The sequence below is a fragment of the Falco punctatus genome, assembly GCF_963210335.1.
Source record: "Falco punctatus genome assembly, chromosome: 4".
Classification (NCBI taxonomy): Eukaryota; Metazoa; Chordata; class Aves; order Falconiformes; family Falconidae; genus Falco; species Falco punctatus.
In genome coordinates, this window is record NC_137583.1 from 616,221 (window position 1) to 629,671 (window position 13,451).

At 51.2% G+C, this 13,451-nt stretch overlaps 2 protein-coding genes across 10 annotated transcripts in view; one reads left to right on the top strand and one right to left on the bottom strand.

Annotated features, from left to right (window-relative positions):
* Nucleotides 1-950: 950 nt before the first annotated feature.
* Nucleotides 951-12,912, bottom strand: LOC308062452 (uncharacterized protein C3orf18 homolog). Of its 6 annotated transcripts, none has more exons than XM_080383967.1 (6): nt 12,758-12,912; nt 8,712-9,102; nt 7,452-7,477; nt 5,695-5,824; nt 2,195-2,284; nt 951-1,885 (listed from the first exon to the last, which is right to left on the bottom strand). In XM_080383967.1, exons 2-6 carry the CDS (start codon nt 8,943-8,945, stop codon nt 1,865-1,867), a joined length of 501 nt encoding a protein of 166 aa, XP_080240093.1. In that variant the 5' UTR covers nt 8,946-9,102; nt 12,758-12,912; the 3' UTR covers nt 951-1,864. The 6 variants fall into 6 exon arrangements, with proteins under 6 accessions (XP_080240093.1, XP_080240095.1, XP_080240092.1 ...); XM_080383971.1 differs by lacking the exons at nt 951-1,885; nt 2,195-2,284 and adding exons at nt 3,701-3,763; nt 4,694-4,733 and having other exon boundaries at nt 12,758-12,911; XM_080383969.1 differs by lacking the exon at nt 2,195-2,284 and having other exon boundaries at nt 12,758-12,911.
* A 70-nt stretch (nt 12,913-12,982) lies between these two features.
* HEMK1 (HemK methyltransferase 1, mitochondrial release factors N(5)-glutamine) overlaps nt 12,983-13,451 on the top strand; it is a 34,651-nt gene continuing 34,182 nt past the window's right edge. For 2 of the 4 annotated variants that reach the window (XM_080383960.1, XM_080383962.1), the window contains exon 1: nt 12,983-13,129. The gene's annotated coding sequence lies outside the window, so the exon portion shown is untranslated. Of the gene's footprint in view, nt 13,227-13,451 lie in introns of all 4 variants that reach the window. The other 2 variants (XM_080383961.1, XM_080383963.1) reach the window with 1 other exon arrangement.

Genomic DNA, 13,451 nt, shown 5'->3' on the forward strand with positions numbered 1-13,451 from the left:
GCTTTGCCTCTTCCATGTGCAACAACCTCAGCACACATGTATGGGACCAGACAAGGTCAGATTCTCTTTATCTGAATTGGAGTTTTGGGCCCTATAAAACATGATTTGGTCATTCAGGAGCTACAGACCTATGTGAAAACAAGGAATAATGAATGTGAGGAATCACACATGGAGGAAAACAGATAGGCCCTTAAAACCCAATGTTGATACCTAATTCCATCCTCTTGTAGATCTTACAGTACCTCATAACTGGCTGGATTGGAACACAAGCCAGTTCTGCTTCATGTGTACGTCCAGAAGTATCCACAGCAGTCAGTTTATGCCCCACACTGTTCTGAGTGCCATACAACTATTTAGCTTTTCATACAATTAGTTTTGTTCCTGTGCATAACCTCTTCAGTTAATCTGACACCTTTCTTAACTAGTCCCAAGTTTTGGGTCTGTGGGCCAGAAGGTGAGGCAGAAAACAAATCTGAAATACAGCAACAGTTTCACCAGGGAGCTACTGATGCTGCTGCCCACAATGTCCACCGCAGTGTGGGCAGGCTATTGAGGACAGAGCTGCAGGTGATCTGATGAACCCCTAGTTCGTCCAGGAATTAAGTTGATTAAAGGATAATATGGCAAACAGACAATTTGGCATTTGTCTTTATGCAATCTAGATGCCTAGGGTCTGTTAGGCTGGAAGATCCTGCCTTCCTGGCTTCTCCACCAAGCACCAGGGTTTCCTGGACAGGTCTGAGTTTCCATGCTGTGGAACACTAAACCTTGACACACACACACTCCCCTGCCCCGAGTTTGTCCTTCCAAGTTTCTCACACTTACTTCAGTCTTTGAAAAAGTAAGGGAATTCAGTACACCTGAATTAACAACAGGTATTGAGGATACACTCCAGCAGTTTTCTGTGGAAAACACGAATGGGAAGGAGGGAAAAAGACAACCACACTAGATTTCATGTAAATAGTTTAATTATATTTCAATGCTTAAAACACAGAAACACTTGAATTAAATTACATTATAATGCTTCTGCTAAACTGTACATATACTTCCAAGACCTGTGAGAGGAGGTGCTATTGAACTAAAAGAATACTCCAGTGCAAGCCCAGCAAATACCCGTAATATTCTTTTAGTATTTTATCTGTACTTCTTTAATATAAGGGCAGTCATCACAGGACAAAGCCTACTGTTACAGGCGGAATGGTTAAAGAGAATTCCTCTGTAACTGAGTTTGTTATACAAGATATAGCTCTGCATCAAAGTGGAACAAGGTGCATGTTTTTGCACCTGAGCTGGCAGCTGCACTGCTTGGCAGCTGCATGCACAGCACATGGAGGTGGGTAATGAGCACAAAGTAGGTTGTTGGTCTGAGGAATCAGCTCAGCTTACACTTGCCTTTTATCTAGTTTAAAACAACAAATGAAGTTACAATCCTAAGAGTTCCAGGGGAAATGCTGTGATTTAGGACAGCCACGCACGCCTGCTGCCGCTTGCATCCCTGTCTGGCTGCAGAGCGTGGGAGTGTGACAGGCAGTGGCGTGGCAGCTGCTGAAGGGAGAAATCTGATGTCTCTGTAGCTGGCTGCCCTCAGTGAGCATTTGGAGGAGATGCTTAAGTATGCAAGTGTGTGTGTGGGGGTGATGTGTCTGCCTCTCAGCTGATCACAGAGACATAACCTCTGGGAAGACCCACAGACAGCGTCCAAATCCTAAGGGCCTTATTGTGTATTTGTACCCATGCACCTTCCTTCCAACTGTACCCCTGGAGTGCAAACACCAGCAGCAACCAACAGCCTGGGAGTAACTCCTGCCAGATCCTCTGGGTATGGAGGATGGGCTGTTTTCCACAGATGATGACACTCCTGGTCCTAATACACTCCCAGAACTCCCTGGTTTTTAAAAGAAAGAGGGATACTGTAAAATTAAAGCAACTTAGCCTTGCAAAAGTGCCGGGAGGGAAGCTGTGTCAGTGAAGAAGGGCTGGTAAGAAACTGTGTGATCAGTGACACATGCCCAGGAAAGAGTCTACATTTAATGAAGGGGGGTGGGTGGTGGGGAGGGAGGAAGATCACAGTGGAGAAAAAAGAAGAAAAAAAAAAAGATTTGGGAGAACAAAAACTGCCAGGCCCAAACTTGCCACAAAGCCCATGATACCTGAATTGCTACTCAGTGCAATGGTCTCCTTGCATAAAGCCTACCTTTAGATACGCGTTCAAATTTTGGCTTGCCTTGATTCCGTTTTGACCGGTGCTGTGGATGGAATATGATCCAACTGACAAATGCATATACTGCAAAAAAATATCAGGTGATCAATGCATGGCTGGGCACTGATGCTTGCATGCAGGCTCTGCTGCTGGCCCCTGGCCACTGTGCTGGCCTGCAGCACTCGGGGCTGGTGGCCACTGAAAGGCTCTGCGGTGGGCAGCCCCCATGCCGCACAGCCAAGGTGGCCAGAGACCCCTTTGCTCTCTCTCCCTCCTGCAGCCCTGAAGAACGCACAGGCAGAGATGCTTCAGGGTTACAGGGCAACTCCTGGCTTACTTGTCTAGTCCTGCCCTCCCTGCATTAGCAGGTAACACGAGCAGAAGCTAACACAGAGCTGGGGGTTCCTTCAGCAGGAAGAAGAGGAAGCTCTGACTGCAGGTCCTGGCAGGCAAGGAAGTACGAACCAGCTGTTCAGTCACCTCTGTGGGCAGACATGGGGCTGTTGTAATGATCCTGAGCCAATGCATGTTTTTCCTTATTTAAAAGAAAATTTTTCAAGGGTTAATCTTTTTTTTCTGGATAATATTCTGCACTGTAGAAACTTCCCTGAGCCAGAACAGGAGGAGGGATACATAGTGTCAGAAGCCCAGTTCTACTTGACTCCTCTCTGTGGCTCAAGCACCGTTATTCCTAGCGCAGCAGCAGGGAGTCACATCGCCAAACATTGACACCTCCTGTCTCTAGCTGTGTGAATTCCCTGCTGTGTATACAGCAGCCCTCATTTGGGATATTCAGCCACTTCCTCAGTTAAGATGTAATCAGCCAGATGTTCACCATTTCACTTTTTAAAGCTGGTGAACTCCCCATGCTTCAATGTCATCCCAGACACACATTTCTCAGCAGCCTACGTGCCACAAGGGGGATAAGCCCATGGTGTTTTCCCTGCCACGTCCCAGATTACCACTCAGCTAGGGGAGTCTGCTCTCCTTACTCAAAGGGGCTTTGCCACCAGTCACACCTCCAGGACCAGCCAAAGATGCGGTCGCTGTGCAGAGAGGCTCATTCATCCCTTTTTTGGGGGACTGGTGGCACAAAGCCAGTGGGGAAGCTCTCTGAAACACACACCTCTCCTTCCCTGACCCAGAGAGCATGCACATGTGCTCTGACAAGTTAATCTACAACAAAGCAGGCACTGTTCCTAAGCACGCAGCTCTGTAAATGATAGCAGTCAGCGCCAGCCCAGAAACTGGAGCTCAGGACCTTTTAGTGGTAACAGACGCGCCAAAAAATCACCACTGCCATCACAAAGGGTTTGCTTCCCAAAGTGCTGACAGTTCCCAGTGCTTGTGCCCTTTTGTAACACAAACCAATGGAGTGACCAGCTGGGCTCAGTGGATCGGCCGTGCTTGCGGGAAGTCACTGGTTTGTTGGCTTCATCCTCCCCAGTCTCAGCATGATCCCAGAGCAGGGGCAGGTATTGTTCATGCATTGATGGCATTGGCAACGTCTGTGAACACAAGACGGCTGGGTCTCTGGAGGGCTCCTTGACTTGTCAGCAGAATCTGCATTGAAGCAGTGAAAGATGAGACCCAGCAAGTCTGCCTTTGCTCAGGTGTGTGTGCTTGGCACAGACTGCACAGTACTGTAACTAGACTCTGCCCCTGATGGAAGGGGAGGCTGGCTGACCAATGTGGCATTAACAAGGCTGTGTCAGAAAAATACCAACAGGCCAGAGAGTACGTCAGCCCATTAAAACGAGCCGGTTTAAAATTCCAACGTTGTTGGACTATTGGGTCTCACTATTTATATATACAAGGCAGCACGAAAAAGACTTTTCATCAAGAAGGCCTGGAAACATGCCACAGACTGAACTTCGGCTGTTGCTTATAGACTCTCCCACTCTTACTATGTTAAGCTTTTAAGCTTGTGTACTTTCCAAGCAGGGGTATCTGTGCATTAGCAAAATCTGGAGGGATCTGAGGTATCCTGCTGGCCAGTCCCTACATAGGATCTGCTTTTACTGTGCTAAGTTTAACTCTGGCCTTGTCATTTCCCCCTTTTACTACCTGAAGGGAGTCCTCTGTGTGCACTAACAGAAGGACCTGATGTTTTCCCAGTATGCGCTACTTTGAGGACAAGATCCTTTGCTTTTATACAACAGTATTCCTTGCTGTACCAAACCACTGTATGGAATATGTTGACTATCTTTCATATTTCAAGACACACATCTCCTTTGAGCTCTTTAGCAGCTTGGGAAGCATATCTCAAGGTAAATATAATTACAGTTGTATTTATTATTTCCTCTTTTCCTTTCTCCCACACCAAGCTTGCTACCGATAGCTGAAGGTGTGAAGTGTGTGGAAACTGAGAATTGCTCCTGGAACTGGAAAAGCAAGGGAAGACACAGGCAACACAGAGCAGCTGGAGAGGAATTCAGGAAAGGAGAGATGCTTACTCTAAGGGGAGGCTGCATCACTGGCTAAGAGACATAGCTTTTCCAACCATCCCTGCTGGCTCTGTCTTTCAGAAAGGCTTTTTGTGTGGTTGTGGTGGTGACAAAGGAAACAGAAAACACTGTGAAGGTGGCTGCAAATGATGGTGAGAAGCCCTTCTTCCCTGTTTCTCCTACCTCTTGGTACACTGGGGAAGGAGATGTCCAGATGGGTCTTTGACAAAAGACTTACTAACCAAAAACAACTGGCCAAGCTATCAGGCTCTTTCCTAACTCACAAATGTAGGAAGTCAGTGGTCTCTGAGGACCCTGTCATTTTGCAGCATACTGCATGCTTTTGAACACTTGGGAGGGGTCAAAGCAAAGCTGCCTTCCCCTCTCCCCAAATTCAAATGGAGAACTCTCCTCTCTTTTCTCTTTCTGAGCCACACTGCTCTGTGCCCAGCAGGGTTGGCCTGGAGGTGCTGGTGAGAAGACCAGATGTGCCATGCCACAACAACGTGCAGGCTTTCTGCTTGCGTTCTTCAGGGCTCGCAGCACAGTAAACTGTTACTACAGGCTTTCCCTCAGCAAGGCCTTGTTCCATACTTAAGTCCTTGGGCAAAGCAGGGATACCTTAAAACTGGGTGGAAATTACTTGCTTTTCAGGGCCAGGGCAAAGGAGCCTCAGTGCCTTGCAGGCACTGAAGCCCATCTCCCAGAAAACGGCATTCATACTGCTCCCTTGTGGTGCCCTGGGCGGTAAACTGTAGTAAACTTGCCCTTAATTACTGAAGTTGTTCTTTTCTCTCTCATAGTTGAGCAGAGCCAGTGCTTTGCCTCCTCAGGCTCTTTGTCCTACTTGCCTGACTCTTCAGTCCATCCTAAGCACTCCAGAATGCTCAACCCCTGTATCTCCAGGGCTGGCAGAGATGGGCAAAGTCCTCCTGAGGTCTGACATGGTTTACTTACTCTACAATCCTACAATGTTTTGACTCTGTAACAAAAACAGTGCAGGTGCCAGTGGTTGTAGTAACAGACTCACTGGTCCCTGACGCCTACCTTGTTCTGCGATGCCTGGGAAGATGCTGCATCTCGCCCGTGTTCCAGCAGCTCCTGCTCCAGTTCATCCTGTTCCTCGGTGGGATCAAAGTTGTACATGGGCATGAGCTGGTGCCGTAACTTCTCCAACCTGCCCATGGGAGGGAAGAGAAAGGGTTGGCTGAGGAGGACAGGTGCTCAGGCTGCCTTCCCCACCTCACTGCTGAGGCTATCTGCAGCCTATTTCTCCTCCTGTGCAGGGATTCTGCTCATATTGCTCTTGCTGGATAAGGATTATGTCCTGTCCCACAGAGATGAGGATAAGAACCTACTACACACAGCTGGCAGTAGTGGAAGATACCCAGAGTGCAGTTACAGGGATTAATTGCCATCACTAATCTATGTTAGCAGGCACTACGCATAGAGGAATCAGACAGGGATTTAAGTTCCTGCAGACCTTAAAATACCAAGCTTTATGTGGTGGGACAAAAGAGATGGTGGAACATACTGGCTAGGCATTTTGTGACCTCCCCTTCCTTCTATACACAACAGCCTGTCCTGCCACGTCACACCATGTCTGCCAGCAAAAGTCCACTTCTAGCTCCAGTGGTCTAAGAGCAGTACTTTAACTCTGGGGTTGAAGTACATAAAAATAGAAAATAATAAATAGAAAACAGGAAAGAGAGTTTCTCATAGGAGGTTGATGCCTGTGGACAGACTGTTCTTTACTCTTCTATCATTGCTCCAAGTGACAGAGCTATAAGTACTACCCCAATGGGTCTCCCTAAATACTGGGCAGCTCAGAGGTGGAGGACAGATGGGTGGGCATGCTCTTGTGAAAACACTAAGCCCTGCCTTAGGCTGTAGCTGAGTTTTGCGCGGTGGGGGAGGGAAACACACAAGCAGTTACTGGCAGTGTCACCACAAATATCTATTTTGGCAATTGCTAGGATGACACATTCCCTCCCTGCTTCTACACAGGTTTGCCAACACAACCATTATCTCCAGCAGCACTCTGTTAATAGGCCAAGCATTAGCTGCTACTATGGCAGTACCCAGATCTGGGATTCAGGGTCTGGCTTGGAAATTTTACAGTGGGCAGCAGCACTTCTTCAAAGCCCATGGCCATGCCAGGCCTGCCACAAAGTCAGGCAGGGGGGGAGGTACCACATCTAATGGATCTTCACCAGCCTCTGCTGTCAGAAACAGAAGAATCAAGATGTGTGTCTCCCTGCATGCTGCTCTCCTCTCTATTTTCAGCAAGCTTAACAAGGAAATTAACACTAAGGCTAGAAGGCTGCATCTCTGCACTATGCTACTGCCAGTTGCTGTGACTGCAGCGAAAGAGGCCTTCAGCCTTGCAAGGTCAGTGTCATTGGCCCAGGCTCTTGGAAAACGGGGATCTGGGAATGGCTGAAATGTGAGATCCACACCTCTCATGCAAAGGTTCCCAGCTTCTTTATACACTCATAACACTCTCCTCTGTTTTAGCGTATCTCATAGATGAAGCATGAAGAGTTTGCAGGCTAACCTCCTGCTCAACCATGTTTTCCTTGCCAAAGCTGTGCGGGAGTCTCTGAAGCTCTGATGCCTGAAGGTGGCCCAGTATTAGGAGTGCAGTGTCCCTACCCCTGCCTCATTCACACACAGCTGAATCCCTGTAGGTTTGTTCTCAGACAGCCATCCCTCGCACTCTCCCCATCTTCCCGTCTCCTTCCTAGTTCTCTCTGCATTTTGAAGTACTGAGCTTCCTTCAGCCAACAATAGACGTTACTTACCTCTTCCTCTTCCTGATATACAGAACCTGAGGGAGAAAGAAAACCATCATTATAACAGTCACAGTAGGATGGGGAACAGCTGAGAAGAGAAATTTTGGCCACAGGGCACAGAGAAAGGAGGTGTAGCAAGTCTGGTGTCACTGCACACCAAAGCAGGGGGAAGGGAGAAGTGGCAACCAAAAATGAATTTTCATGTGCATCAGTGTAAGCTTGGTAGCACATCATGTCTGACACTTACGTGCTCGAGTGGCGTGTTATTAGGCGTGTTAGTAGTAGTAAGAGTATTAGGTGTATTATTACTAGGTGTAGTTCAGCACATTTCTGGTGGCTGCACGACATGTGTGGCAATTTAAGAGTGGATGAAGAACCTTTCATCATCTGTAGATTTCCTACAGCATGGAAGTGCTGTTACCCCCTCCCCAGTATAAAGGGAAGAAGGAAAGAGGGCATGCTCAGTGACTTGCCTCGTGTCAGCCAGTAAGAGTGGCTGTGCTGGGAAGGAAGTGAGGCTTTTGGCCTCCAGAGCCTTGTTCTGAGAACTACGAACGCTGGGTGTTGCTCTTGGGAACTTAGGACCGTTTCCAGGATAATGTTTCCAGGTTCTCTTAGGGGCTTTTGGAAAAACTCCTCCTCGGGTCTGCAATGCAATTTTGCAGTAGTCCCTTTCTGTAGGCTCCTCTGATGGTTGTATTAGTGAAGCTCTTCCTCATATGAGGAATGGGAGCTTGCCGCTACCTTCTGTTCTCTGTTGGCAGGTAAATGATCTGGTTACATATCAGAAGAAGAACTGCAGCACTTGCATTGCCTGTGTCAAGCCCAGAACTACAGTTTCTGAAAGCTTCTGCCTACAGCATTAACAGCAAGGTTAGTTATGCAGGAAAATCTCAAGTACTTTGCTGATATCCAGCAAGCAGAACCTTGGGAATGCAGTCCAGAATGAGTCCAGCTAAAATGGAATCAGGCCGCTTTAATTCAAAAATTCAAATGTCCACAGGGGAGATTAATGTGGTTTCAACAGTCTGCTTTAAAACTTGAATTTGGATGAACTTTCTTGCAGGGCCCCTGTGTTGACAAGGTTTAAATCAATGCAGCTGTTCCACTTAACAAGTCAGAACAGAATCTGCTTTGCATTCTTTTAACCAAACTTCCTACTGCTATTAAAAATAAATACTGATACCACATATGGCTTCCATCAGTCCTAGAGCCCCTTTGCCACCCTCCAACCTCAAGAGAGAGAAATATTTAGCAGGCCTCTCTTACCATAGCTATAGCCAACCCAATCACGGTAATGATCCCAAAGGACAGCAGCATTGTGCTCATGCCGGGTCCAGTGCTAGCCACGTCTGGGATTTTGGTGCTGTTGAAACTGGTAGTCTCAGGGCTTATGGTAGCTGTTTCTGGTACAGTCACATCCAGAGTTGTCCCTGTGCCTGGCTTGGCTGTGGTGGTGCTGCTGTGATACACATCATGTATAGAGGGTGAGCTGTAACTCATCCTGCCAGCTCTTGGTAGCTCCTTTGACCAACCTGTTGTCCTCACCCATCAGCTACAGAAGTAGAAAGTTGCCCTTCGTATCAAGGACCCTCATGTGAGACCTCCTGTAGCATCATCACTGATGATTTTTCTTCATAGGAACCACACTTGTTTCAGCCTAGGAAAGAATGAGAACAAATGAACAGTGCAGAGCTCTTAAGAGACAGGCACAACCTTTTCCAAAGTTTCCTGATTCACTGGCACAGTATTTGAGAACAGCTCACAGATGCCCACTCAAAATAAGAAAAAGATTTTTCAGGGGTACTGAGAGCCCCCAGAGTCATGCCTGATTCACTTGAAATCAGTGATACGCTCTCCCCTTGCTGCTTCAGCTCTGCCTCCTTGCAGGCACTTGGCAGACCGATGTGGGGACAGCCTCAGAACCCCTGCCTTTGTTCTGCTTCAGGCTGAGGCAGGCGGCCTCTATCTGCAGATACAGCATTTTCCTGCTTCTGTCTCGTTTTTCATTTTTAAAAGTTACATGGATCCCCTTATCAGTGGGAACACGTCCAATAAAACAACACTCAGCCATGAGGCATCCATATCTCAGAATGTTATTGAATCTGAAGTTGGACTTCCCTGTTGTGGTAGTCACTGGTCTATCTAGTCACTGCACTCTCCGTTGCCCCACATTCCTTCATCCCATGCACCCTGGAAAGGCACTTCCTTATACTGGTCCCCCATCTGCTACTACAGACAGTGAGTATTTTTCAAGTCCCTGATGAAAGCACGCACTCAAGCTTAGTCATGCACTGCTGATTATCAATATTAATTTTTAAATTAGTCCACTTTTGTATGAGTTGTGAAATTTGATACATCTATTCATGCTGAAAACATGAAAGGCTTTAATTGCTTCATGCTTCTATTGCGCAAATCATCAGGAGTTGCAAAACACCATGGGATGATCCTATGGGAAGTATTTGCACAACTGTGTTTATAAAATCACTGCCTATAACGTTAGTTCAGCAACTCTTTCTGTGAAAATGCAGCTACCTCTGGACCAGAGCAATGACAACCCCAAGAACTACTGTAGCAGTCCTCTGATAATTCCTCAGCAGTTTAGCAGATATAACATGTCTGGACTAGAATGCAGCAGGGACACAGGGGTTAATGAGCTCTGAATGGAAAAGATGTGTCTGCAAAGAGAAATGAGCCATTGTTCTGCTCCACTCTGTTCTGTTCTAGGCAAGGTTACTGTGCAGTTCCCATTACTGTGATGCCTTACTGCTGTCCATAACTGCATTAAGCAGCATGATTAACATCTGTCACTAACAACCGAGGCAGAGAAATCATACCAGGCGAACAGTACCAGGCTGCTCTGCGGTCAGTCCGCAGCTGGAGTAGCCACCTCGACTCGGACAGCACTTGTCCTGCATCTCCCTGAGCAGGTACGTTTCTCAGCACACATGCAGCATCTGTCTCACAGCTCCCTGTGAGCAACTTTGTGAAGCAGGAGTTGCTGGGGGATTTTGAAGTGCCTGGGAGACTGTGTGAGCTGTCAAACTCCCGTGAGTTTCTAGAGGAACGTGAAGATAGCAGTTCTGGTCAGGTCCCACCTAACACCATGCTGAGACACAAGTTCATTGCAGCCTTCACTGACCACCAAACTGTGCACGCCTAGTTTAAACCATGTGGCACCTGGATTTCCCCAGCCATTGCTGACCACACTGGAGCTCAAGTGTAGTGGACACTCGGGCACAAAGATGGCAAATTTGAAATCCGAGTGCCACAATAGCAGCAGCAGCTACAGCCCAGCAGGGAACAGGAAGGAACTGTTGAGCAGGTACTGGGCAGACCAAGCAGCTGCCCAGAGAGAATCACTGACTGTGCTGTTCAGGGAAACTCTCAATGATGATAATTCACATTTTTTTTAAAAGCCACCATCAAGGAAACAAAAAGTGGAAAAACAGCCTAAGTGAAAGGAGTGAAGCAGGCCCAAGGGCTTTGCAAAGTACGGCTTGTGATCTCGAACAGCTCCTGAATTTTGGAAACAAAATGGGTTATGCCTTCATCTCAATATGGTGGTCAGCTTTGGAAAACTACTGGAACTTGGATGGTGAAGCTGATACCAAGCCTTTGGGAAAGAACCCTTTTGTATGGACCACACGCTGTGCTGCTATGCACTGGCTAGTTTAAAATTAGCCAGCTGAAAATCTGGTCTGGTGGGAACAGAGGCTCTTGTTCATGCTTTCAGGGTCCTGTCTATGCTGAAGGATTCCCAAGCCCAGAGACCTAGCTCTAAAAGCAGTCATGTATGAAAGGTTTCTGACATGGCTTAGACAACCTCCAAGTCCAGGTCCAGATGAGGGTATTGCTGTTCCCAAGCCCCTTCTGGTCTAGGTTGCAGAGGGCCAGATGGGGAGGCTGACTGCAATTATGGCTCAGGGCCCACAGCTTACAATGGTAGAGCCAGGGGCGGATGATGATGATGATGATCTTTCCCACCACTTTCCCAGTTGTCATCCTGGTGCTGGAAGTTTGATCTGCAGGCTGGGTACACTCCAAGTCTCTGATGGCTGCTCTAGGGCCAGGGACAGCTACTACCTATTGCTGGTGGGTTTCAGCATAGTCCATGCACAAATAGAACAGAAGAGGAACCAGATCCTCAACTGCTGCGAGCTGGCATTCTTCCATTGCCTGCACCAACAGAGCTTCTCACACAGCCAGGACCGCTCTGTGCTGGGCTCTGCTGGGTCTGGGAATAAGGAGAGCACTTTTGATTCTCCCCTACGACAGCATTTCCAAACTGGTCTCTGATAGATGCTGTGGTGGCCAGCACCTCTGAGATGCAGAACATCATGTCGGGCAGTAGCCTGAGGCTGCTGGCTTTTTGAGTCTTGGGTTTAACGCTGCAGCTTCCTCTTGGGTATGACAGGAATAGAGGTTTGTGTCACGGGGATGAAGATGGCTCGCGGGGTCTCTGGATGAAGAAGGCAAATAACAACTAGTATTTTTTCTGCATTACTTCACAAAGATGAAGTGTCTCCAGCCATTCCGCAAGGCAGGCGGCACAGGGCTGCTGTCGCCTATGGGATCTGGCTTCCCGCTGCGAGCCGGAACCGGGGGCTTCTCGCCCCCCCGCTCCACGGCCCAGCGGGCTGGGGCAGCCCCGGGCTGGGGGAGTCGCCCAGCCATCTGTGCCCGCCGTGCCGGAGCGCCTCGTCCGCCACCCTCCCGCTGCCGCCGCCGTGCCACGGACCCGTCGCGCCCGGGCACCAGGGCGGGGCGCTCCCCGGCCGCGCCACCGCTCCTCCGGCTGCGCACCGGCCGCCCCGCGCCCGCGGCCTTCCCGGGCAGAGTGGGCCCGCAGCGGCGGGGCGCGCCGTCCCTGCGGGAGGCCGCACGTTCGCCGTCCCGGGGAGCCGCTTCCAGGCGGGTAACGGGTTGCGCGGCCCATCCCGCTCCGACACGCTCCGCCGCTGGCGTGGGAGCGGCCCCGGGGCTGGCAGCCGACTCCCACCGCTCGCTCCGCTCCGCCCGCAGCGCTGCGCCGCGCCTCGCCCGGTCGGGCTGGGCGGGCCTCGCCGGGGCGCCAGGCACAGAGACGGGGCCGGGTACAGCGCGGCGCGCCGCTGCCGCCCGCCCTTCCCCGTCACCGACAGGCCGCGGCAGCCCACACCTGCGCCCGCAGCCCGGCGGGGCAGGACGGCCAGAGACCCCCGATGGCCCAGCCCGTCGCCGCCGCGCCCCTCCCCGGAGACAGCCGCGTTTCAGCGCCGCGCCCCACCCGCCGGGGCGGCTAGTGCTCCCGGCTCGCCGGGGCCGGCACTTACTGAGCGCTCCCCGCTGAGGCGTCCGGGTCCCCCCGGAGCGCCGCTGGCGGTGGGGCCGCCGGGGGGCCGCGCTGCCCGCGGGGGGCAGGCCGGGCCGCGCCGGGCCGCTCAGCTCCGCCACACCGCCGCTCGGCCGCCCGCCCCGCCCCGCCGCGCCGCGCCCCAGGCGATTCGCCGGCCCCCGCAGGGCTCGGCTCGCAGTTGGCCACTGCGCCTGTCACTCATGCGCTCAGTGCTCAGTGAGTGGTGGGAGCGTCTCGGCCGTGTTCCCCACAGCCCTTCCTCGAGCCCCCACCGCAGGCTGCGGGGCGGGAGGTCGCTGCCCCCGGCCCCGGCCGTGTCTCTAGCTCGGCCGGTGGCGGTAGCCATGAGGTGAGACGTCGCTGTGCGGGCGCGCTCGCCTCTGAGGGGCCCCCAGACCCGCCGCCCCCCCGCAGGTGAAGGGGCCCCGTGGCGTGGTGCAGGCCAGGTGGGCCGCCCGCCGCGGCCGGGTATTGCGTCTGCAGGGAAGGCTGGGGGGTGGCTTGAAGGAAGGCCGGGCTGCGGTGCCGGCGGTGGGCTGTGGGGCTGGTTACCGCCGCAGAGACGCGCAGTCAGTGGAACTGAGGCGTGGGCGGGCAGCCGCCCGGCTGGCGAGTGGGGGGCTGGTGCCCGCTGCCCCCCTGGTGCGGCCGGCGAGGCTGTGCCCGCTGTC

Coding starts and splice junctions, on each gene's coding strand:
- LOC308062452 (XM_080383966.1), bottom strand. CDS start 8,945: ATGAGTTACAGCTCACCCTCTATACATGATGTGTATCACAGCAGCACC. Junction 5,825..7,451: donor TATATCAGGAAGAGGAAGAG/GTAAGTAACGTC, acceptor TCCCATGGGCAG/GTTGGAGAAGTTACGGCACC. Junction 2,285..5,694: donor CCCAGGCATCGCAGAACAAG/GTAGGCGTCAGG, acceptor ATTTTTTTGCAG/TATATGCATTTGTCAGTTGG.